The 22,585-nt window shown below is 37.1% G+C and overlaps 3 protein-coding genes and 1 long non-coding RNA gene across 7 annotated transcripts; 1 reads left to right on the top strand and 3 right to left on the bottom strand.

Annotated features, from left to right (window-relative positions):
• Positions 1-340: 340 nt before the first annotated feature.
• LOC110847104 lies at positions 341-6,382 on the bottom strand. The gene is made up of 4 exons (XM_022093960.2): positions 5,376-6,382; positions 1,591-2,270; positions 659-1,477; positions 341-583 (listed from the first exon to the last, which is right to left on the bottom strand). Exons 2-4 carry the CDS (start codon positions 2,236-2,238, stop codon positions 530-532), a joined length of 1,521 nt encoding a protein of 506 aa, XP_021949652.1. The 5' UTR covers positions 2,239-2,270; positions 5,376-6,382; the 3' UTR covers positions 341-529.
• Positions 6,383-9,093: 2,711 nt separating this feature from the next.
• LOC118435034 lies at positions 9,094-10,690 on the top strand. Its single transcript, XR_004834448.1, has 3 exons — positions 9,094-9,398; positions 10,379-10,465; positions 10,539-10,690. It is a non-coding gene; the product is annotated as an uncharacterized LOC118435034 (long non-coding RNA).
• A 157-nt stretch (positions 10,691-10,847) lies between these two features.
• On the bottom strand, positions 10,848-14,675 carry LOC118434937. The gene is made up of 6 exons (XM_035849680.1): positions 14,508-14,675; positions 14,110-14,422; positions 13,786-14,034; positions 13,504-13,700; positions 13,255-13,420; positions 10,848-13,175 (listed from the first exon to the last, which is right to left on the bottom strand). Exons 1-6 carry the CDS (start codon positions 14,673-14,675, stop codon positions 12,994-12,996), a joined length of 1,275 nt encoding a protein of 424 aa, XP_035705573.1. The 3' UTR covers positions 10,848-12,993.
• Positions 14,676-19,117: 4,442 nt separating this feature from the next.
• On the bottom strand, positions 19,118-21,748 carry LOC110847581. Of its 4 annotated transcripts, XR_002547663.2 has the most exons (4): positions 21,522-21,748; positions 19,825-20,040; positions 19,677-19,761; positions 19,118-19,605 (listed from the first exon to the last, which is right to left on the bottom strand). XR_002547663.2 is itself a non-coding variant. In XM_035850056.1 (3 exons), exons 1-3 carry the CDS (start codon positions 19,862-19,864, stop codon positions 19,199-19,201), a joined length of 522 nt encoding a protein of 173 aa, XP_035705949.1. In that variant the 5' UTR covers positions 19,865-20,563; the 3' UTR covers positions 19,118-19,198. The 4 variants fall into 4 exon arrangements, 1 of the variants encoding a protein (XP_035705949.1); XR_004834446.1 differs by having other exon boundaries at positions 19,677-20,040; XR_004834447.1 differs by lacking the exon at positions 21,522-21,748 and adding an exon at positions 20,275-21,403 and having other exon boundaries at positions 19,677-20,193.
• Positions 21,749-22,585: the final 837 nt, after the last annotated feature.

The raw sequence follows: 22,585 nt of genomic DNA, 5'->3' as shown, positions 1-22,585 counted from the left end.
ATAGTAGAATGCTGAAATTTGATTCAGAGGATGCAAATGGCTCCTAATGGAAGAATAAGAATTAGAATTGGAAAAATTTTTGGCGGTGACTTTTCTACTTATTTGTTTCATTTTTTAAGAATCCTGGAGAAAGCAAAGAAAGTTGTTGAAAATCTGCAGCCGTCTGCAGGGTCCGATTTCTGACAGCGTCTAATACGGGATTCGATTTGTGTGTCCTTTCTGAAGACTTGGGATCTTACTTATTGATCGCATACTAAATAATTAAGAGTTGCTTATGTATGATAAAAGACTTTCATATCTTTAAAATAAATTGCCAAATTCAATGCTACGACGAAAATTGTATACGTTTTGTGATGCTGAGAGTTTGTTTTTAATTTGCAGTTTTGTGATTTCAACATGAAATTGATTGCACATTATGTGTTTTATAGGCATACTACCCTGCAGAGAGGACAGGGTATTGTACGCAAATAAGGAGCAATAAAAATAAATCAAATACGAATAAAATGCAGTTCTGCGAGACATTAAATTATTAAGGAGATCGGATCGGAGACAGGAGAGGAATTGTCCAAATCATTTCCATTGCCTGAAAAAATAAATGAAAATGAGTAAAACTGCAAATAAATCCAAATATTAGCACGAATTCAAAGATAATGCTTACTTTCATCGAGACATCCACAGAGTCCATGAGGGATTGTTCGTGAGTCTTTTGCATGGCGTAGGTCCTCCGCTTTAAAGACTCCATTTTCCGCCGTCGTTCCCGTTCTTTCAGTTCTTGGGGCAGTTCTTTTCCCTTCTTGATGATCGTATCCGTAATACTCAGGCATGAATGTTTTGTTAAAATGGGGCGACCGCTGCTGACACTATGGCTGAAATGACGGTCCGGGGGTGGTGGCATCTTTTCTCGGAGGAGCAAATCCCTCTCAGTGGCAGGTTTCTTGTTGGGTGGACTTTTCCCAGGCATACTAGTTGCATTACTGTTATTGTTGTGATTATTGCTATTGATTGCTTCAGGTACTGAACGATTGTCGGATTTCCGTTTCGCAAGGAGAATAGATGTGGAAGTAATTGTGTTGGCTTGTTGTGAACCATCATCAGCAGCAGCCGACGAAGAGGAGAAGTTGGATTTGTCCTTACAGGAAGAAGAGGAAGTGGAGACGTTCTTGGTGAATCCGGCAGTCTTCATGGCTTTACATGACTCTTCCGGCAGCTGTTTTTTAATTCCATTACTTGCTCCGAATAATGCTTTGTGTTGGGTGGGATGTCGATTGTCCAGGCCGTATGAAGATGGTTTACATTGTTCCGAGTGGTTTTCACCATTATTTCCGAGTACAAGTATTGGAGAAGTGGGGTCAATGTTTGATGGTTTTTCCGGTGTGGTTGCACTGGTAGTTGTTGGGGACGTGTGTTGTTGGACGCTTCCTGAGTGGTACAAAATCTTTTGAATGTGGACAACATTGAACCCGATTGCAATTGGAGGCTGGAAGCAAAATGAACGTTGGGATTGAATTTATTATTAATAATAAGATTTCCACACCCACTTATTAGCTTTGTAAAGACGTTAAGTAAATTGGAAATATAATAAAAACACACCTTGTAAGGCTCAACTTTGACTGGACTGATGAACCCCGGAGAATCTGGGCGATGGATAGGAGTTCGCTTTTTCTCCCCTAATACAAACTCTATCACAAAATTATCTCTTGGAATACTTAAAAAGTTGTTGTCGTCTTCCTTGTCGTCCTGCTCCTTCTCCTTTTCTTGAGATTTAGGGGGCGGTGTTGTAAATAAGTTTTCAGACTTTATTTTCGTTTTATGACCATCCCTGTGCTTTTTACTACTACTTCGATGTCGATGTTCTATGGGTCGCCTATTTTCTTCGTCGGAACCACCCTGGTGACTAGGATCACCTTCATCTTGATGGTGGCCAAACGGAATATTTTCATCTCCAAAAAGCTCAGTTAATTGGTGACCTGATGTGGAACGACGTCGAGGAAGTGACGACGACTTTTTGTGATCCTTATTTCCTTGATTATTACTTGATGATTTATCGGATTTCTTGGCCTCTGATTTTACCTTGTGTTTCAATTTGAGGATTTGGCCACGGTAATATGCGTCCAATTTGTCCCACTCGTCCAAAGCAACTTTCACCGGAACGTGTTTTTTGGGAGAAAACTCGGGCCGTCTCGGTTTTATGGACAAGATGACCACATCACTTTTTGCAGCGCGTCTCCCATCGCTCATTATTGTCACCTCGTGGTTATTTCAAGTATGGTCTGAAAATAGAAAGAAAATATGCATAAGTTATACAAATTGCTCCACGAGATTTTGTGCATAACAATACAATACAATATGTAAATATTTGGATACTTAATAAATTAGAAATCAAAACAAAATTTTCGATTAAATGCGTCGTAATTTACGATTCGAAAATTCAATCAAATAAAAAGTTTATGCAAAGCCAAGAGTGCTGTTCATTTTGTGGTGGTACAATTCGACTATTAATATTTCAGAGAAGAAATTTTTATTTAACAACAATGTTTCCAGTCAATTACACAGCACCATCGTTTCGATTTTGGAAAAATGCGAATTGGACTATTGATAGTGCAAGTAAATTGGAATTGGATCGTAAAATTCAAGATAAGGGTCGCGATATTAAAGCTCCAGGAACGTTTGAACAGCGATTCTACTTGCAGAATCTCTCACTCTCATGAACATCATTTAAATATTACGGACGTACAGAATACCGCTGATAACAGAGAAGTGATAATGTGCTTGGTGAACCAAATACTGGGCTGGACTTTCCATGAACTCTCCGCATAATATTTTTATTAATAATGCATGGATTTTGTCCTTACATGGTCAACTATTTGTACTCGGTGGTCAATTTCACCATCATGATAAAGGTATCACGTCATTCCAGATGCTTGCGTTGCTTGCATGCACATTACTTATTAAGTACAAAGTCTTATCAACTTAAGATAAGTCCGTTTCATGTATGTCATCGGTTTAGTTAGTGGCAATTAAGCTATAAAATGGAAGCATGGATGAATGATTGCCATACCTTTCATGTTCCTGATTGTGATATTGAATAATTGGTACAAGGCAGATCTGGAGTCCGTGGGGGGATAATCCCACTCTCACAATTGAGGATGCCGTCATAATCAGTCCAATTTTTTTTATATGTGTATAAATATTTTAGTCAGAAATAAAATCCAACCAAGGCCTCGCAACGACTCATGTGCTGTTCATGAATATGTACATGTGCCACGCAGGATCATCAGATACCGAAAGAGACCATATTCAGCAATTTTGTGAAACCAGCTTGAAAATCCGGTATTCTCAATAGTAAGTTCAGCATACCTTTGACCTTGTCGGACTTTTAGTTTGAAAGTTATGTATGTGGAGAATATCACGTACTTAGATCTCCACTATTTTTAGATTCTATTCTCTAGCTCATACATAAAACTTATTTCAGAATGACAAAGACTTGTGAGATCTGAGAAGCATAGCCCACAATTTGACTTATTTACATGGACTAAGCTGTACCTTCGAGCTTAGCAGTAGTTGTGCCAAGAGATGAGCCTTACAAAATTAAAGGCCATCATTTGGGTAAAATATGTAGATCGATGTTCAAGAAATTAGAAATTCACTTTATTTGATGAAGTTGGTGTAAAGTTTTAAAATATGAAAACCACAAAAATCATGACATCTTATTTTGTTACTGACTTAATTTTGATCTAATTTGTAATGGTACATATTCATACAAAATATCCAGGTTGCAACTTTATGAATCTATGAAAAATCAATGTGGACGCCAAAGGTCACCAAATGTGCAGCCTGTATATGTGTCAGTAAAGTAGCTAAAACCATAATTATTTTGGGGACTTAATACACACAAATCTATTCCATTTCGTGCATGCAGATTTGAATTCACTTGGTGAATTTTTATGTTTTTAAAGCCAACTTTGCCACTAAGGTCTTTACGTAGCACATTGCGTTTAGAGTTTTATTTATTCATCCACGTATGCAGCAGCCCTGGTTGCTATTTAATTGCACATGTGTAGGTGTGCTGTGAATTGCACGTGAGAGATGGCCGTAAAATCAGAAGATGGACGGACAGGAATTTATTTCTCATTATAGACACACAGGTTGTAAGGTTGGAATAAATTAATCGAATGACAAGATGCGGAAATATGTAGGAAGATTTCCTGTTGAATAAAAAGCAAAATGCGCTCAGCAACACACACACGATTAGCAAACAACTCCTACATACACTCGTGCGTCCGTTGCCCATCATCCAATGCTGATCATTCCTCAAAGCCAAGCCAACTTGATTGAACAATGGGAAGAAAATGCATTTATTTTCCATTTCATTTTCATTGCATCCACACTTTACATCCGCCTACTTACTTGCTAGCATTGGATGCAACGCTAATTAGAAATCATCCCATGGTAGAATTTTGCTAAAGTGCAGCGTAATGCTGGTGGTAAGTAACATAGGGTCAGAATGGATGTCTCGAGATTTATCGATTGTTCAACACAATTACATGCAATGCTTGCTTCATAGCAAGTAATTTTATGTTCTATTTGCTTAAATAATAATGACAACTCGCCTCTATTACAGCACTTGCCGAGAAGATGGTCGTAAAATCAAGAGTGTCACTTGTCATGCGACAAGAAGAAACTTTTATTAGAGTTTTGTAATTAATTCGGATGATGCACATATGTATGCATACAAGTAAATAAGTGCATACATATGAAGTATGTAACAGAAAGTAACAGAAAATGCATAATGCCTCCGCACAAAATTATGACCACTGCAATCAGTAAAATCAATGGTGTCTTGTTAAATTTAGTATGTACGAATTGAAAAAAATGTCCTAGCCAGAACTACAAATTTCGCCCCAAAACAACGTAATGAATGTTCTCCATGAATGTAACATTTGTCTAAAAACTGAATAACCCCAAATACATACTTTGTAGAAACTACACATTGTTGCGAGCACTAATTAGCTCATCATCTTCACCTCAATCTCTCATTTGACTCGACTTCATATAATTATCTCATCTCGTTCGACTCAAACTCGTACATAATTGGATTCCATCCATCGAATGATTCTCGAAAGCTAAATGAGAAGCATAATTCTGGCAAGTCTGATCGTGTACCAACCAATTTTATCTCTCTCTCTCTTTCGGCTATACATATTTATCTACATTTAATATTGGATTGGAATATTGGAGATTGCACATTGCTGACCAAATATTGATTAAATGCAACCAGAAACGTCGACTGCTTATCGATCGTGTCACATTTCCCCGATGAGTAAATATGAGTTAATGGCAATAAAAATACTTTTTGTAAGCTCAATATAACTCACCTTAAGCAATTCAGAGGCGAACTTTATCACAATAATGCACTCGACTTGATTAGAAATCCACAGAGAGGAAAAAACAGGGTTGAAATTATTATTCCCAAGGACCAAATGGCTTCAAAGGGTTGACACGGAATCCATAAATATGAGTTCTCTCTCCTCCAGGATGTGTATGTCGTCGTCCTTATTCGTCTCAGAAAGTGAGAGAGAGAGAGATGATGTGGTAATCCTTGGACGACAAGCACTTGGAATATTGGAACCACTGCTGGGCTGGATGGTGAATCCTACTCTTTTCACAGGTCAACTTTGTTCAAAGACTTTAAAATCAGAATCCGGTCGTACTTGAGGATGTGAGACCAAGACCAGCCGAATGGATTATGATTATTCTTGGTTCTCTAGTTTAGTCGCTTTGGTGCTGCTGATGCTGAACTCCAAACAAGTAAGTGAAAGGGAGAGTGAATTCTATTTAGGTGCCTTTTTTGATGGATGGATGGATGGAGATTTGGGTATGATTTCCTTGAACCACTGCTGTCGTTTGCTACTGTAGATTCCCTTCTTCTGCTAACTGACGAGTCTCGAGCAAGTGCCAAAAATAATTGTCCTGAGATAGTTTGCTGCTTTTGTTCTGCGAGTGAAGATTGTATGTAAAGAAACGTCTCAAGTTTTTTTCTCCCTGGAAAATTGAAAGCTCATGCACTTTAGAGACTTTTAGCTGATTGCTATTGATACTGCTGTATTTAATTAGTTGTAAAGAAGAAGGCGTCGTCGTCGATGTCTTAGCCTATAAACTGGAGTAACCCTAACTTACTGAGAAGTGACTAAACTATTATTTATCGTACAGGGCGATTATATATATTACACGGACGATGGTTGGTAGGGCTAGTTATTATTATTGTAGTAAGTATTAGTGATTTCAGGATAACAGCTCCATGTCCCAGCCACTACCAACTAACTAACTAGCTGGAAAAGTTGATTAGCGACACCAACAACTACGACACTGCCACCAGTAACCTCACAATGCATACCGCAACAGCTTCACATCTTTGGTGTGCTGTAATGCAACATTTGCTCGTATACAGGGCCAAATTATACATATTCCAAATTCAATTGGGTTGCATATACGTACGTATAAACTGGATACGTGAGCTATAAATTGTATACAAGCAAAGCAACTAATTTGGGGAATGAATTGAAATACACACGAATGTATTGTGAGTGAATATTACGCAGAGTTGTATTGGGATTGAGAATTGCATTGCTCGTATTGGATGGGATATTTGGATGATGGAAGCAAAGGGTTGCGCTGAGTTTGCACTACAATTTTAAACGAAAACGAAATGCAAACGGCCCAAGTGAGTGAGTGCCATTAATAATAATAAGGTTGCTAGTTAGTTAGTTGGTCCAAGTACTTGCAGCACTTGTCGCAACCAGCCTCACACTTGCACCACCAACAAATCTCCATCCAACCAAATTGACACAGAGATGTGGAAGCGTTTAAGGTAGACATACAAATCTGTAAAGGTTTCAACTCTGTGGGTTTGGCTAACAATGTGATGTTGAACAATACTTTGGTTGGTGGATTGGATCTTGGTTTGGTTTTCTGTTGTTTGGTACACCATACACACATAACACAGCCCTGCTCAATGGAAATTCGTCAAGTTGAGGCTAAATGATCCAAGATACAAAAGGTGCATGAATAGATAGATTTTTCTCAATGCCAAATGCCAAAACCATCCAAAATTAAACCAATGATGGCTTTGGACTCTTATTATAATAATAATATCGTCGTCGTCGTCGTACGAGTCAGATGGTAATGGGAGATGGAAAAAATGGAATGACTGCCATTTTGCATACATCGTTGCTTCAAAAATGGGAATTGGACAACGAAATCAATCAACTGCTGCTGTGAAGGATTGCTAGAGACAAAATTGAAAAATTGATGAATATAAAACACGCGGAGAGTTTGCTGCAAAATTAGTGCATTAATGTGACCCTTGTTTTTCTCCAGTCTCAAATTGGTCAGTCACTCATAAAGCTGTAAACGTAAAGCATTGTTAGCTCAAGGTGCTTATTACATTTAAAATTTTCACTGTGGTTAAAAATGAGTTTTTGACGGGCTGTACTGATAGAGATGTATGTATGTAAATACGTCAAAATTATTACAAAAATCTACTGTATCAGCGTCTCGTACTGACAACGTGCGTGATTGTGTGATAGGGAAGCTTAATCCTGGATTTTGAACTTTGATTTTGGTTAATGTAGCAAATGCATGTGGACATACGCAAGTGTTAGTTCACTTGAGATAAATAAATAATGAAACCTTTTATTGACAAACAATTACCATTCCCTCGTTTTTCCATCTGTATGCAGTCTCTGTAAGCAGGGAAATAAAAATGGCCAAAAACCTTGGGTAAATTGTACATATATGATTGGACACCTGTCTACCGATTCTGATAAAATTTTTATGCATAAATTTCTGGATTACGTATGTATGCACTTTGTACTTTCCCATACTCATAATTTGTCTCTTTAATCGCACTAGAAAGGATGGAAATTTGTCAAAGTAGAATTTTTTTCAACTCTTGTTTCACTCTCTTTGTTTCGTTTGCGAAAGGTTGACAACTTTCCATTATTTTGTTGTCGTACGTTTTGTTCAGCAGCTTGTCTCGTATTGTATGCATCGATTGGTATTTGACTGTATCATGACCAAAGGAGAATGAAATGGGAATAATGGTAAATAGGCGAAGACCTCGTTCTTTACAGGACTCGTTTTATTTTGAGATTGTTTTGTTTATCCATCAGTTCCTTGAGTAGCATGTATCTATCTATTTATTTAATGGGCTGCAAGAACTGGGTAAGCTATCAATCAATCAGTTCAATAACAAAACAACATTATGCATTATATAGTCTGGAACGTCCTGATTCAGAACTATTTAGATATTATTGACGTCGTCGTCGTTGGCAGATCAATTCGTTCATGGAATAAACAGATGATATAATGAACATGATTTTTATTTATTCCTGTGACTAATTGTAAGTGTTATCATAAGTACCACATAGATATGCATATTCAATTTAAGAAACAAATGAATGTTACACACGTAGAGTAATTAGTCCTGGTTTTGCTTCATGAAAGCTTCATGACTCAACGGTACACATACTCAAAAATTTTGCATTTTTATGCATGTTCTGACATTTTTTTAAGAAATCGATCAAACTCTCTTGATGGAGGTTGGAAGATAAAACATAAAACGAAAGGGAGGAGGAGTTCATGAGATCAGATCAGACGAACATTATAACAATAAAAATCCACTCCACAGTCTACAAATATGTACTTAAAACAGTTCACTCTACAAATTACGTCCTAGTTGCAAAAAATATAATAAAAATCGCTACTTGTACTAATCGCGTACTTGTACATATTGAAACACTTTCGTGTTTTTTGCCTCTTCGAAAGGCTGTAGCGGGCACAAATGTGGCCATGACATCAAACCACTTTGGGGTTCTTGTTTACTCATGGGATACTATATGCAAAGGACATCAAAATCTGAGAGGGCCAAGTAGTGAAGCTTTCCTCCTAAGCTACCCAGCATGATCATGTTAGAACTAGCACACATTTGCATACATACGTAACAATCAAACACAGCCCAGCGAAGCGTGTTCGATAAATCGTATGAAAAGGTTTTTCTGCCAATTATGGCCAAGATCTATGAAGCAAATGTACGAAGCAAACTTGTTTGCGAGGCTAAACATGTAGTGATACTCATGTCTTTTGATAAAGAATTTGGCTGGAGCAGGACTTGATCTTTCTATTTTTATACAAGTTGTGGGATAAACAACGGGGTGTTGAATTATCCTTGTTTTAATGGAAGGTCAAAGCTAAAAATTGGTGAATTACGAAAAATATAATAATTATTATTCAGGGTTGGATGAGCAGCAAAATAAACAGGAATTAAAATAAAATTAAGGCTCAAGTCCGTGATCAAATTGAATATTTGTATAGTACAATTTCTGGACGTTAGGCTCAAGGTGTGGCCCTGCAATTATTATCTTAATTTAGCAAATAATTATCACACAAACTCGCTTCGCGTTCAAGGCGTTGCCTATCATCGTATTAAATAAATTAAGAGATCTGGGTCTTTCTTGAGTGCCAGCATTCGTACAAAATCTGTAGGAAGGAGTCATGAGCATATTTTTATCAGAGTTAAAACGCTTGGACAGCATGCATCGGGGTAAAGTCCGTTCTTACGATAACAATTTATACTACGATTATACAATTTATACATATTTAGTCATAAGGTGAAGTGCATTCACTGGTCCCCCTTGTTTTGACCTAGAGTTTTCTTAACCCAAAAATCTAAACTCCTCGCATCCCAGTGAAAAGTGTCACTGCCTGACAATATTTCGAACAAGTTGGTTATCCGAGGATGAGTTATAGCGTTACGGCACCAGACCACACTTATTACGTATTTCTTACGTATTAATCCTCCAAGACAAAGTACAAGTTTTAATTCAATACTGAGCGTCACTCAAAAAAATTATTTTAAATTTTTCAAATATTTAAAAATTCTTGTTGGAAATATCTAGGGCATACCGAACAAGACGTCAGGTGCTTCATATACATTTGCATGCATGTGATATTTTTTTGCATTTTTGGTTTATGGCTTTGAAAACATTTGCATTATTTGACATTGGCACCATAAGTATAAAATAAAATTGTACATTGATGCAGTAATTTACAAATGCATATAAACATTTTCACTTAAAATCGTGTATGAATAAACACAAGAAATTTAAAAAAAAACAAACACTATGATTCCCTGATTGCCATTATCGAAATTTCTGGCATATATATTATTTTATTCTAACATTTCTGTCGAGTTTTACGATGGAAGCACTTACTGGAATCAGGGAACTGTACATGTGTACTTGCATAATAGTCACATTCCTCTAATCTGGAGTAAGTAAACGTGTTCTAAATTCCTATTTGTTCTGTAAAACATGTGGAGACCTGCCAAGTTCCAGTTTTTTTTACATCCGTTCCACACAACATTCTGTGATGACATTTTTATTGAACGAACACGAATATTTGTTTTGTACGTTCAAAATAAATGTTAAATTAATAACTAAATTGTGCAAGTTTATTTATTCGTGTTGTACATTTTTCAGAGTTGTGGTGTATCTAACCGTACATAATGGATGGAGATATGTACATAGATTTCGTCGGTATTATGTTTCGCTCATCTCCTGTCGTGACGACTATTATTATCATTAGTCAAGCAGTTGAATAAAATTATTGCTAAACCGCACACACTCCTAAAACCTTTACGTCATTCATTGTCAGCGTACAAAAGTTACATTATCCTCATTCACGAGATTATATAACAAGATTTTTTGGTGAATGAATACCCCGATACACAATCAAATTCGGTCCGAATGCGTTCCACGGGGGGCTAACGAATTCGGCCCACATGTCGGATCTTGCCGCAAAAAAGCCTTCGCTCCGAATGCGTGATCGGAATTCGGTCCGAATGCGTGACCGGAATTCGGTCCGAATGCGATTTTCAGCATTCTATGCGCTTTCGGAATGCAGCTTTCTATCCGCGTGCTATATTTTCCATTCGCTCCGAAGGATATTTCTCGCAAATAATAATTAAAATACACAAATTTAAGGTTGACAAATCATTTTATTTTATTGAGTGTAGCAACGGAATACATATAAACTTACATTTATAAGGCATCCTAATATATTTACAAATTATATCATTTTGTTTAATATGTAAATATTCTTGTTCGGATACGTTTGAAGCTTCAAAAACTCCTAACTTCGAGCTATCAATTGGATAATCTTTCACGGGTTTGATGTCTCCAAAAAATTGACAACTAAATTTAATATTACTATCATCCTTCTGAAAACGACGAATTACAACAATTTTCCCTGAACGCAGCATGTAACAGTTATCACCGTTCTTACAAATATTTTTAGGAGACAACACATTATGACAATATTTACTAAAACCTACATTAGTATCGATTTGCAGAGCTTCTGCTTCCATTAGTCGTTTAGAAACTTGCTCTAAATGATAATTATGCGAATGAATTAGACTTTTAATTTTTTGCATGAAATTTTCAAACGGAAATGTGCTAGCATTATCCAGTGCGCCAAAAAGGTTTGCATCTTGATTAATGTGTAGAAGCCCATGCAAATTATACACAGCAAATTCCTGTCCATAAAGTGAGATGCATTTCTCCACAAACTTTTTTAACAACTTCTTATCCACTAAATTCCATTCAATATTATCGGCTTTTGGGGATAACAAAATTAACAAGGCAACATGGAAGCGTAAAAAGTTTTTATATTGAACTTTCGGAATTATTCCTTTAAAGACTGCTACTCCTGTGTACAGTAAAAGCGTTCTAAATTCTGTCCCTTTATAGTGATCAATGTGATTGATCCCTCTTGGCTTTCTTTGAAACTCAGAAGGAAAATAAATTAACAAATTATTCAATCTTCCACTAATTAATAATATATTCCTGCTTTGTAGACGGTGGGGTAATTTACCTTTCACCCACATGCGAGTTAATTTTCTTGTAATCCCTAGACATACAAGATGCAAATAGTCTAAAGGAACTTGTGATACAAGACCAATTTTCAATTCAGATAAAATTGTATTTCCTGTGTGATGAGATTTATCCGTCTGCAACCTGAAACTATCATCCGTTCTGCTTCGGAAATTACCTTTGCAATATCTGACACTATGCATCCACTCACCATCTTCTAGACATTTTTCACACGCGTGATAACTGTTATGATTTTTACAAGCTTTTATGAAACTTCTAGCGGGAGCATCAGCTAAAATACGTGAAACCCTGAAAGAGTAATGCATATCCAGAGAGATGCCATCCCTTTCTAACGTTTTACACTCATTTACAAAGTCAGTTAAAAAATCTAAATTATTTGGTTTCGACTCTCCATAAAATAAAGCTATAACAAAAGGTGTCGAATTAAAGGATTGATCAACACTACCTAGTATGGGCCAAAATTGTTTATTGATGCTTCTAGTTAGAGGAATTCCATCAATCCCTACAGAAAGGCTAATTAATGGACTATTAACCTCTGATTGCAATGTGCGTAAAATCTTGCTGGAACTACAAAAATTTTCCTTAATCCCGTACTTCATCCTGATGAGCATATTCTTTCTAATTCCAAAATAAAAATATTTACCTCCGCTAATATTACAAGTGCGAATTTTAGCTGGTGTTCGCATGAGAGTTCTCGAGTCTAACGGTAAAGTAGGAAAAGTTTTTTGCCTCTTAAATAATTTCAAGAGCTCACCAAGAGCGAAATGTTTAATGTTATGAGCTAAAGCCCACTTCCTCAATTCTAAATCAATTGAAACAATTTCTGTAAGTTCTGTCGCATCCTCGCTACAATCTGAATCTGAATTTGAATAACGATCTAACGTATCTACTTCTTGTAATTCTAAATTCTCATCACCTGCTTCATTACTAATTGTACCACTTAATCTACTATTACTATTATTTACAACAGCTGGGTGATGTACACTGACACTATTAACAATCGAACCGACTGCTGGGACCCTAACACTATTCAAAAATTCATTCACGGCCCGTCGATGTTGCCATCTTGCTGTTCGTTCGGGAATCTGCCTGTTGAACATTCTTCCTTATTTCGTTGTTTACGTCCGCCGTCTCGATCTTTAGAATTCTTCAGCCACCTCTTGGTAAAATCGTCAATTTCGCTGTTCGTTAACTCACGAGTAGAACGATTGAGCCGAACAGTTTCTGTGAAACGATGAATTACGAACCAAAGTTATTAATTGTATCGAGAATGCTAACTCCTGATTAAAATTTGATTCCATACCATAGAGCACCTGTTGTAACTTCGAGTCTTTCAATCCTCGTTTAGCACATTTGCCTGCTCCAGTAAGGCTGATTATTTTAGCCAATTTGTCCAACAGTAGCTGTTCTAATATTCGGGTTACAATTTCGTTAGGATTTTTACCACCAAGATATCGTAATTTTTCGACCTACCCAGACAAATTTAGTTGATTAAATTTATGAAACTAACAAACATTAAAATTTTTTCTCCTCACTATATTTGAAAACATACCAAAATAGTTTTAGTTTGATTACTTTTCAACCAATCGTTTAACAAATCCAATCCTTCTGGAGTAGACAACGGAATGTCCGGTCGATTTGGATCGTCTTCTAGAGGAGATTCGTCGATTGTTCCAGCCGTTCTCCTTAATATCTCTTCCTGATGACCTCTAATTTTAACCAATTCTTCTGTTACTTTTGTTTGAAAGGCTAGAACCAAATGTATAAAAAATGTGAATCAAAAATTATCGAAAAGGAAAAATTAATCGATGATCAAGAAAACGAATGATTTTACCATTATTCTCGTACTTGAAATTATTAATCAACTCGGTCAGAGAAGCAAAGAGTGGCACCACGTCAACCGCTGCAAAAATTTGAGATTCCGGCTCGTTTTGCGACAAATTTACAATTTGCCCTCCTAGTGATGCTGCTGGGGGGTGATGAATCGGGGAAGACAAATTGACAACTGTTGAGTCCACTGAAACAAGGGTTGGTTGACGACGGGGTTGAGGGTCACTGCTTGGATTTTCAATTACAGTTGACACTAAATTAAATTGGAATCGTTAATAATATACCAAGATCGTAAATTTGTGCAAAAAATAACTCATATTAATTTTACCAGAATTAATCAAATTGACAAGACCAGAGACGACAGGATCACCTCCAGAACTGACTTCCTCTTCCGAATTGCCTCCCGAATCCGTACTTGGTGTAACAATTTTCACTGCCGCTGCTACCTTATTCTTTCGCCTGCGTCGTGGCGGTGGTCTGCCTTTAGAAAATCCAGCTATCTCAACTTCGGATGATGATAATTTGTCACTCGTCCGGGCGGAATTCGCTGATTTTGTCGCACTTTCAATTGTACCTGCAAAAGTGTGTACATAATTAATCAAGTAATGATGATGGAAGGAAGTGAAGCCTCCATTTTTTAACTATTTAAAAATGACGAATCAAACAGTAAAATAGAAACTTACTTGAAAATTTAAGAAGAGAGCATTGGTATTTTTCCCAGGTCACATCCGGAAGAATATGATTAATTAATTTTTGATGACTTCCTGGACCTGATGGCCAATAACACTGTGTATTGGCAGCACTTAACCAGTTTGCTGACACAACTGAAACCAACGTTTTATCTTTTTCAATGAATTCAACAACGGCAAAAGGTTTACTCTTTAAATTATTCATTGTCAGAACTGTTTTCTGGGATGTACAAGCGGAGTGAAATGAGCGACTGGTGCTAAGAGCGAGGAAGGCATGGCATGGCAACACTTTTAAACCCCCGCCACTGAGCTGAACTCGCCCCGTATTCGGGCCGAAGTCGGCAGAAGAATTCCGATTGCGAGAGAAAATCCGAATTCTGCTCGATAGCGTAAACTTTTCGGTTAAACGAAATCTTTTTTTAGCTATGAGACAGAAGGTGGCCCACCCGCTACTTTGAGTTACTACATGGAATCTGAAATTAGAAATCTATCCATAGTCGTAATTGAGGCGACAATTTCGGCCGTCTCTAAACCGAAAAAATCGTATGCGGGGCGCATTCGGACCGTATTTGATTGTGCATCGGGACCAATTTAGAATAGAACCAGACCAAGCGTACTACAAAACTCTTTTCCTTATTTTGCGTGAGGCAGAGTGAGAATCGGATTCTGGTGGGTATCCACCACCACCGCTCACTGTCGTTGTGACAGTGCCGTATGGTGGTCTGTCCCACTTCTCATTCTCTGCAAATTGTTCACCGGGATTATAAATTCCAAAAAGCTTAAGTTTTAAATTTGGACCGAATTTGTAATTCAGATATTACAAATTTGAATAAGTTCTTTAATTGCAATTATACGTCTCATTTTCGCATTAGTGACAATAGTTTGTTACGGCTCTTGCAAAAATAAGCCCCTCACCCAGAAACTTTGACCCCAAAAAACTCATGGTTCCCACACTTTGCAGTCTGACAACAAAAGCTTAAAATATTCGTCTTGCGAAGGAGAAAAATCTGGCATTAGGTTGTCAGACTGCAAAGTGTGGGAACCAGGAGTTTTTTGAGGATTTGTATGTACGTAAAAAAACCGCAAATTTTCAAATTTTGAAACTCTTGATACATAAAAATGCTCGTATTCAAGAGGGAATTCGAATGTCAAATGCAAGTTGATGTCTCACTCTTGTTGTACGGAGTGTACATTGACTTTCTCATTTTTCCAAATTTTCTTCCCCCGTTTTTGAAGGGGGGTTAGATGCACATATTTCAAAAATCGTAATGTTATATAAATCCTTGCACCAGGAATTCAATTTACAATTTTTTAAATTGAATTCGGTGACATCGACGCGAAAAGGATTTGCACAGTACACTTGGCCTTGCTCTTTACGTCAGTGCAGCCAATGACCAAAAATCAATTCTCATTAATAATTCGCATAATTACACATGATGTGCAATTAGTGCATAATAGCTTAATTAAGAATTATTACCTACATTCCCGGAAAAATATATGTAAATAAATGTAGGAAATCCCGGCTTCTTAATTAGCCATGAAACGAAAAAAACAGGTAATTTAAATACAAGAAGACCAAAAGTCAAAGCCCTCCCTGCTGCTTCTTGGATGAGCAAATTGATGGTTAAAGAGTTCATCACTTAATTTACGCTCAGGATTTACTTGTCAGCAGTAATGAATTGTGACAACATTAATGAAGACGATGAGAATGAATGGGAAAGGAAGATGCACAGAAAAATAAAGATAAATAATTAAATATGTCCAACTTTTAATCGCTGATTATTAGTCTTCTAATAAAAGGTGCCTGCTTGAATTGAAAAAGTACGACCTTGAATCTCTTCATATGCGGTCTATTGCGGTCAACAGTCTTAAGACTCGCTTTTACACGTGTTGTCTTATCACAGTCCTGAACCTGAATATGTCTCGTTTTATAAATGTCAATGAAAATTGACGAGTTTTTCGATAAGGATTCTTAAGTTCGGTGCATGAAAATTTCCTGAAAATCTATGATAGTACGTTATGTATGCATATCTAATTCATATGTATCCAGAATCAAAATAGGTTGCTAAAAATTTCTTCAAGTTCAAGGTTTAGAAATGCATGCGAATATGTTTGAAGCTGTACAAATTGCAAAGGGAATTTAACAAAGTACGACTTAAATGATAAATGAGCTAATGGTCGAACAATGCAACTTCCCTTCAATAAAAAACTTTAAGACCTTGTGAAAAATATTGCATTGTTCAAATTGATGGGTAAGCTGCAATCAAAGCCGCACAAAAAGTGTACATTAATCAACGTTGAATTTTTTAAAGATTGCTTGTCCAGTGCACATTTAATTATTCAACAAGCTACTGAGCTGCATGATTCTTTTTAATTAACAAATCAAAATCTTCTCTTTATATATTTTTTACTTGCATAAATTGTTCCATTTTAATACCAAGACTTATGTATGTTGAACTTGCTAGAAACATGAATGACAAAAATATTATGAAAATGCAGGTCGTCCCATAATAGCCTTCCGTCATTATGCAATCATAAAGTCAAACGTCACAATACATGCTCAGATAAATGTCTCAACCGATTTCTTACGAACTATTGACTGGATTTTGAACAGAGCAAATGCTTCACAGCATGCTGTAAAAACTACTCCAATTTGATGTCAATTTCTATTGCCTATTTAAAGTTTGTAAACATGATACAAATTTGTTTCCTTGTGTTGTTGTTGTTGGCTGGAATATTTTGGATTTTGCGTTTTGTGTCACTTTTACGTAGAAATTAAATAACGTATCCGTATTAAATACACTTGTTTATAATAAAACTCGCGTTATACAAAATAACAGTTGTAAAAACAAGTGCTGTTCCGTAAACTGATAATGCTAATTTAGTAGCTGGAACCTCATACATTTGGCTCTTACATACATATATATACATATTTAAATATGTATGTACGTGCTGAGGCTGTTGTACAGGGTGTTAATAAAGTCCGATCCCATTTTTCCTGTAAAAAAGTGAAGGCTAGTATAAAAAAAAACTACCCGTGATACTTACAAAAAATGTTCGACATATTTACCTTAGTATTTGGTCTTGTTACCATTTACTTTAACCATGCCCTCAACTCTTTGTTTAAGGCTCTGTGCTAATTTTTCCAATGTGCCTCTGGAAATCGAATTCCATACATCTTGAACTTTTTTTTACTAGCTCTTCCCTCGTCCGGGGTTGTGGCTCTTTGTATACATTTTCCTTAAGTATGGACCACTGGTTCTTCAGGGGATTCAAATCTGGGCCGTTAGCGGCCCACACCCCCTTGCTCCAGACCGTTGAAACTTGCGTCTTGATGAGACTCAAACTCGCTTTTGCTGTATGGGCTATAGCACCATCCTGCATGAAAACTATTTTTCTTTCATTCGGAAATATTTCCTTGTTCCCCATGCTATCGAAATAGATAGGTAATATTTTTTCCATATAATGCTTTGCATTGACTGATTGGCCTTTTGGTATGATATGTAGAGGGGTCACGCAACGTGCACAAAATCCACCCGCTACCATAACTTTAAGCCCGAATTTTGGGATCGCTCTTGATGGTACATCCGATTTGTTTTCTGTCCTGTAACGAACATTTTGTTGGTTCAATTTTGGATATAGTTCAATAATAGATTCGTCAGTCCAAAGGATGTGACTGCGCAATTCTTCACCAAGTCTTTTTTCACTCAAATGGGCACTTTTCTGAAGGAGTTCTTCAAATTTCAGACGGTCATCGATATATTTTTGTGACATGAGAGGTTTTTTTGGTTAGTTTGTAAGCTGTGTGACCCCACTTCGTAGTTTTCACAAATTTTTGCACGGTCACACAGTTAATTTGCTTCTTCTTCTCTTTATAGCGTTTTGAGTCATTTAACTCCCTTGCTCAATTACGTAATGAACTACCGGTTTTCTTGCAAAGTCTGTTTTTAATCATTCTTTTTGTGGTAGGTGACACCTTTCTGGGTCGCCCTGGTCGCTTTTTGTCGTGGACAAAATTTTTATTCTTCCATTTCCAAACAGTTCTGCGGCTGCAGCCCAATTTTTGCACAATTTCTGTAGGTTTAAGCCCCTGCTGATGCAATGTTTGTATCTCAACTCTAAGATGCTCATGACTTACACGTTTAGTTGTTCCTCCCATGGTAAAAATTTGAAATAAATAACTTCACTGGTTCAAAAGTTCCAGCTGAATTTGTAACAACCACGCTCCAAAAAATGCATGGGATCGGACTTTATTAACACCCTTTAGGTAAACTTGTCAACAGAAATTTCACGGAATTTGTCCATTTGTACAGTACACTGAACGTGGTTGCAGTAAAAATGATAAAAATTACTTATAAATTCCACAAATATGAGTGAAACGATTGAAATTTTCAAGAATGACAACTTTATTTGTCTCACTTATGTCGATATTTAAAGTCTGAACAAGTCATGAACTTTTTACAACCAATAAATATTTACCAGAAACACTGATGAACGATGACTCACTTGGAAGAATGTCCGAGAAGCAAATAAAATTCTCGTTTTTGATGCACATTCATGAGTCTTCATGAGAGAAATGACATTAGTCACGTCGCAATCTCGTCCAGACGCTAGAGTTTCACTCACAAATGAATGAGTCACATACGCTTTACAATTGGCATGTCAATTTATTAGGTTTAAATTGTAATGAAATTGAGATTGAAAGCCCAACAAGCAAAGTTTATGATCTTAACCTATTAATATACCAGGAGGTACAACAGGATTCTCCATCACAGGACTTGGAGTTTTTTCTCCTTCGTGGTCAACACCGTCGTCCTTTTTACTGTCAATTAAGAACTTGTTGACGTGAACCTCATCATAATCGAATTCCTCGAATTCGGGATGGAGAGACACGGACGGGCTTCCTGGTTGGGACAATCCTTTCCGCCGTTCATACTCGTCAACGTATTTGATCTGATTCGGATGAGAAAACCTTCTGCCCGTCGTTTTCTGTCCAAAATGAAAAAGCGACAACTGTTCCTGTATGCTCTCCTCGTCTGCTTGCGTTCGGTCCGCGGTCAAGGCAATGCTCGGCGGAGATTTGGACATTACGCTATCCGGCGATGTTTTGTTGCTCCTTCGGAAAAACCTGCGAACTGTTTTCTAAAATTAATTTTCACGCCTCCATCACATTTCTCATTTACTTAATGTATATATTTATTTATACCTCGGAAGCATCTTGTGTAACAGCCAAAACAACATTCGTTTTTATAAATGCAGCTCAACCCCATGAACAGAATAACTGTGGTTTACTGATTGTCAGAATATTTCAGTATTTGGGTATTTTCTTGGTATTATAATTTATTATAATTTACAGTGCAATTTAGTTAAACTGCCAGCGTCACCATCATCCATCTGTCATGGAACGTTATTTTTATTCAATTTGATGCCAATTTCGGATGCCAATTTCGGTTGGAGCGACATAAATTTGGCGTAAGCACATCTGCATCGTCAATGTCTGTCGTCACTCTGTGTACGTAACACTACAATGAGTGTAGCTGGTGATCATCCTCTGCGGCTGCCTGCTGCTCCTGTCATGATAACCAAAAAGAGCATTTTTTACAAACGTGTTGATTGAATTCATTCGAGATGCAAGGCCACGTTCTATTCTGAGGAATTGTTGACATTTATCGAACAAATGAACTCTCGCCCATTATTTTTATCAGCATGAACCAATGTTTTTCCTGTGGAGGTTAAAGGAATGATGTGACACGTGAATACTTTTTGATTTCCAAAATACGTTTGAAATTAACAACGAAACAAACCTAAAACTAAGATTTTCCAGTTATAATTATGTAGAAATCGGCGCTATCAAACATTACTACACACTCAACTATATTACATTGTACGTGGAATTTAGAAGGTTAAACTTTTCAAATAGTAATACTTTAAGAGTTTGATGCTTAGACTTGATTAAATATTCAGTAATAAAAACGCATGCACAAATTATCGCCAGGTATATAATACTCAAGTTAACGTGAATTTCCCAACGTCAACATTAGCAAAGTCTTTGTATGCAGTGCAAATATTAGAATTGTGATGGTGACTGCATAGCTTTTACCACCATGTTCTATTTATGACACTAACGAGGAGATACAAAACCAAGGTTATAAGTAAGTATCGTCATAATGATATGATACAAGCTTTCATTCCATTTCAGCTAAATCCCGAGTAAACTTTGAGACATAAATATTCACAAGTTCTGGTAATTAGTTCTTCGAACGATGCTGGGTCGGTGAACTTTTAGCCTGTGTTTCACTCGTTTCCGAGTCTTACGAGCTTTGGGAATTTTGATATTCACGATAATGAAAAAAATGAAAATGAAAATAATCCTTTAACGTCATTAGATATCAGATTAACTCATCTGGTTTTCAATCCGTGACGGTTCCTTCTCACCATATATCTCTGGCGATGAGTTGGATCTTCTCACAGAGAACGGACTCTGCGAGGGCTCCCCTTTCTGGCATTGCCAGACCGTCTGGCCGGGCTCACCCAACCATGAGAGGAGCACCCACCCCGTACTAACACCGAGCCGAGTAGGATTAGCAAATAGCTTCCCGGACAGAGAGGAATCGAACGTGTGACTGCGTGGTGACAGTTCCACCCCCGATCCCCTAAGCCAAAGGGCTATTGATAATTTGTAACACTTGTGAAAACTATGATCGATGTGAACAGAACCAATAATAAGATCTGAATTCAGATAATTTCAATCATGTCGGAGTAGGGTAAATATTTACCCGTCCAAATACGCCATCCTTGTATTATTAAATATCGTGTAATCTGATCCATTGTGAAGCGTGATGATAATAATTAAAACAATTGGTAATTTTGTGATAAGCTCGATGATAGTAAGGTCAATACATTTACGTATTTCAGTTAACCACGGACGATAATTCAGCGTGAACACTTATAAATTGCTAAACGTCAGATAAGTTTCGAATGGTAAACTAAAATACTTCATACTTAAATAATTAAAAGTGTTTTCGATGGAGGGAAACTGACAGATATTTACCTGCAATGTGATCAAAAATTGGCTGAATAGAGATCCTCAATGAAAAACTATGGATCCTTGTAGAAAATCTTGACCTGGTATTAAAATCCCAGCAATATTAGCGAGCGTGGCAAAGGAAACACTAGCATAAACTGACCCCGGAACTTTCTCTCAAGCATCGACTTCCTCACTCGCCCAAACATAAAACTACAAACTTTCTTTCTCGTTGAAAAGTAAATGTTTGCTTATGTACATTTCGAGACGCAATACAATCAACTCTGCGCCCAAGTGATTTTTAACCAGTAAATAGTAACCACTACTTTTTCATAGCATATGTACATACATAAGTTTGTAGCGGAGACCTTGTCCAGTAAATTCTCATACAGACGGGTTAAGGGTTTAATGGGCTGCTTAACCAATGGTATAGGACACATAGAGGTGTAAAGTCTAGGATTACATGGTAATTAAGTGGTTGCACCAGCAAAATGTCTGAACCTTGACGTGAAAAGTTTTAATTGTGGGGTAGGAGAAAGGGGACGAAAGATCAATACATATGTTTGACACGAAAGGGAAACAGGTCTCCTCCACTTACGCAGCATTGAAATTAAACGTGCATGACGTGACAATTGGTCAAGTATTGGCGAATATTTACATTTGTTAAGGTGAACGGCACAACCGACCTCACACTTTCAAATGTTAACTGCCCGATTGCTTTATTGTGCTACTTACATTCTAACCAACAGCCATCACAGGAACCGAAATTTTCACTTCCAGCAGAACGGTAGAGACTGCACGCGACAAAACAATTAATCTGATGTTGGGCAGCAGGATTTCCTAAGAAGTTGGATTAGCCCAGATCTGCTCGAATCTCGTAATTGTGTCGCGTACCATATTTAATATTGGAAAAGAGGGAAAGTATGAGCCCAGGCACCTGTGGGACACATTTATTGTATGCATAGGAGTTTTTACTTGTTGTTGCAGCTATATATGTAATACATAAGTACTATGTATTGGCTTTCTGAGAGTGCTTTTTGACCTCGCACTATTTAAGTTCGCAATTAAATCAGCTATGCTACCCACCTAAA

This window comes from Folsomia candida, unplaced genomic scaffold (assembly GCF_002217175.1).
Source record: "Folsomia candida strain VU population unplaced genomic scaffold, ASM221717v1 Fcan01_Sc003, whole genome shotgun sequence".
Taxonomy (NCBI): domain Eukaryota; kingdom Metazoa; phylum Arthropoda; class Collembola; order Entomobryomorpha; family Isotomidae; genus Folsomia; species Folsomia candida.
The sequence above is the reverse complement of the archived record's forward strand: the minus strand, read 5'-3'. Positions and strand labels throughout refer to the sequence as shown.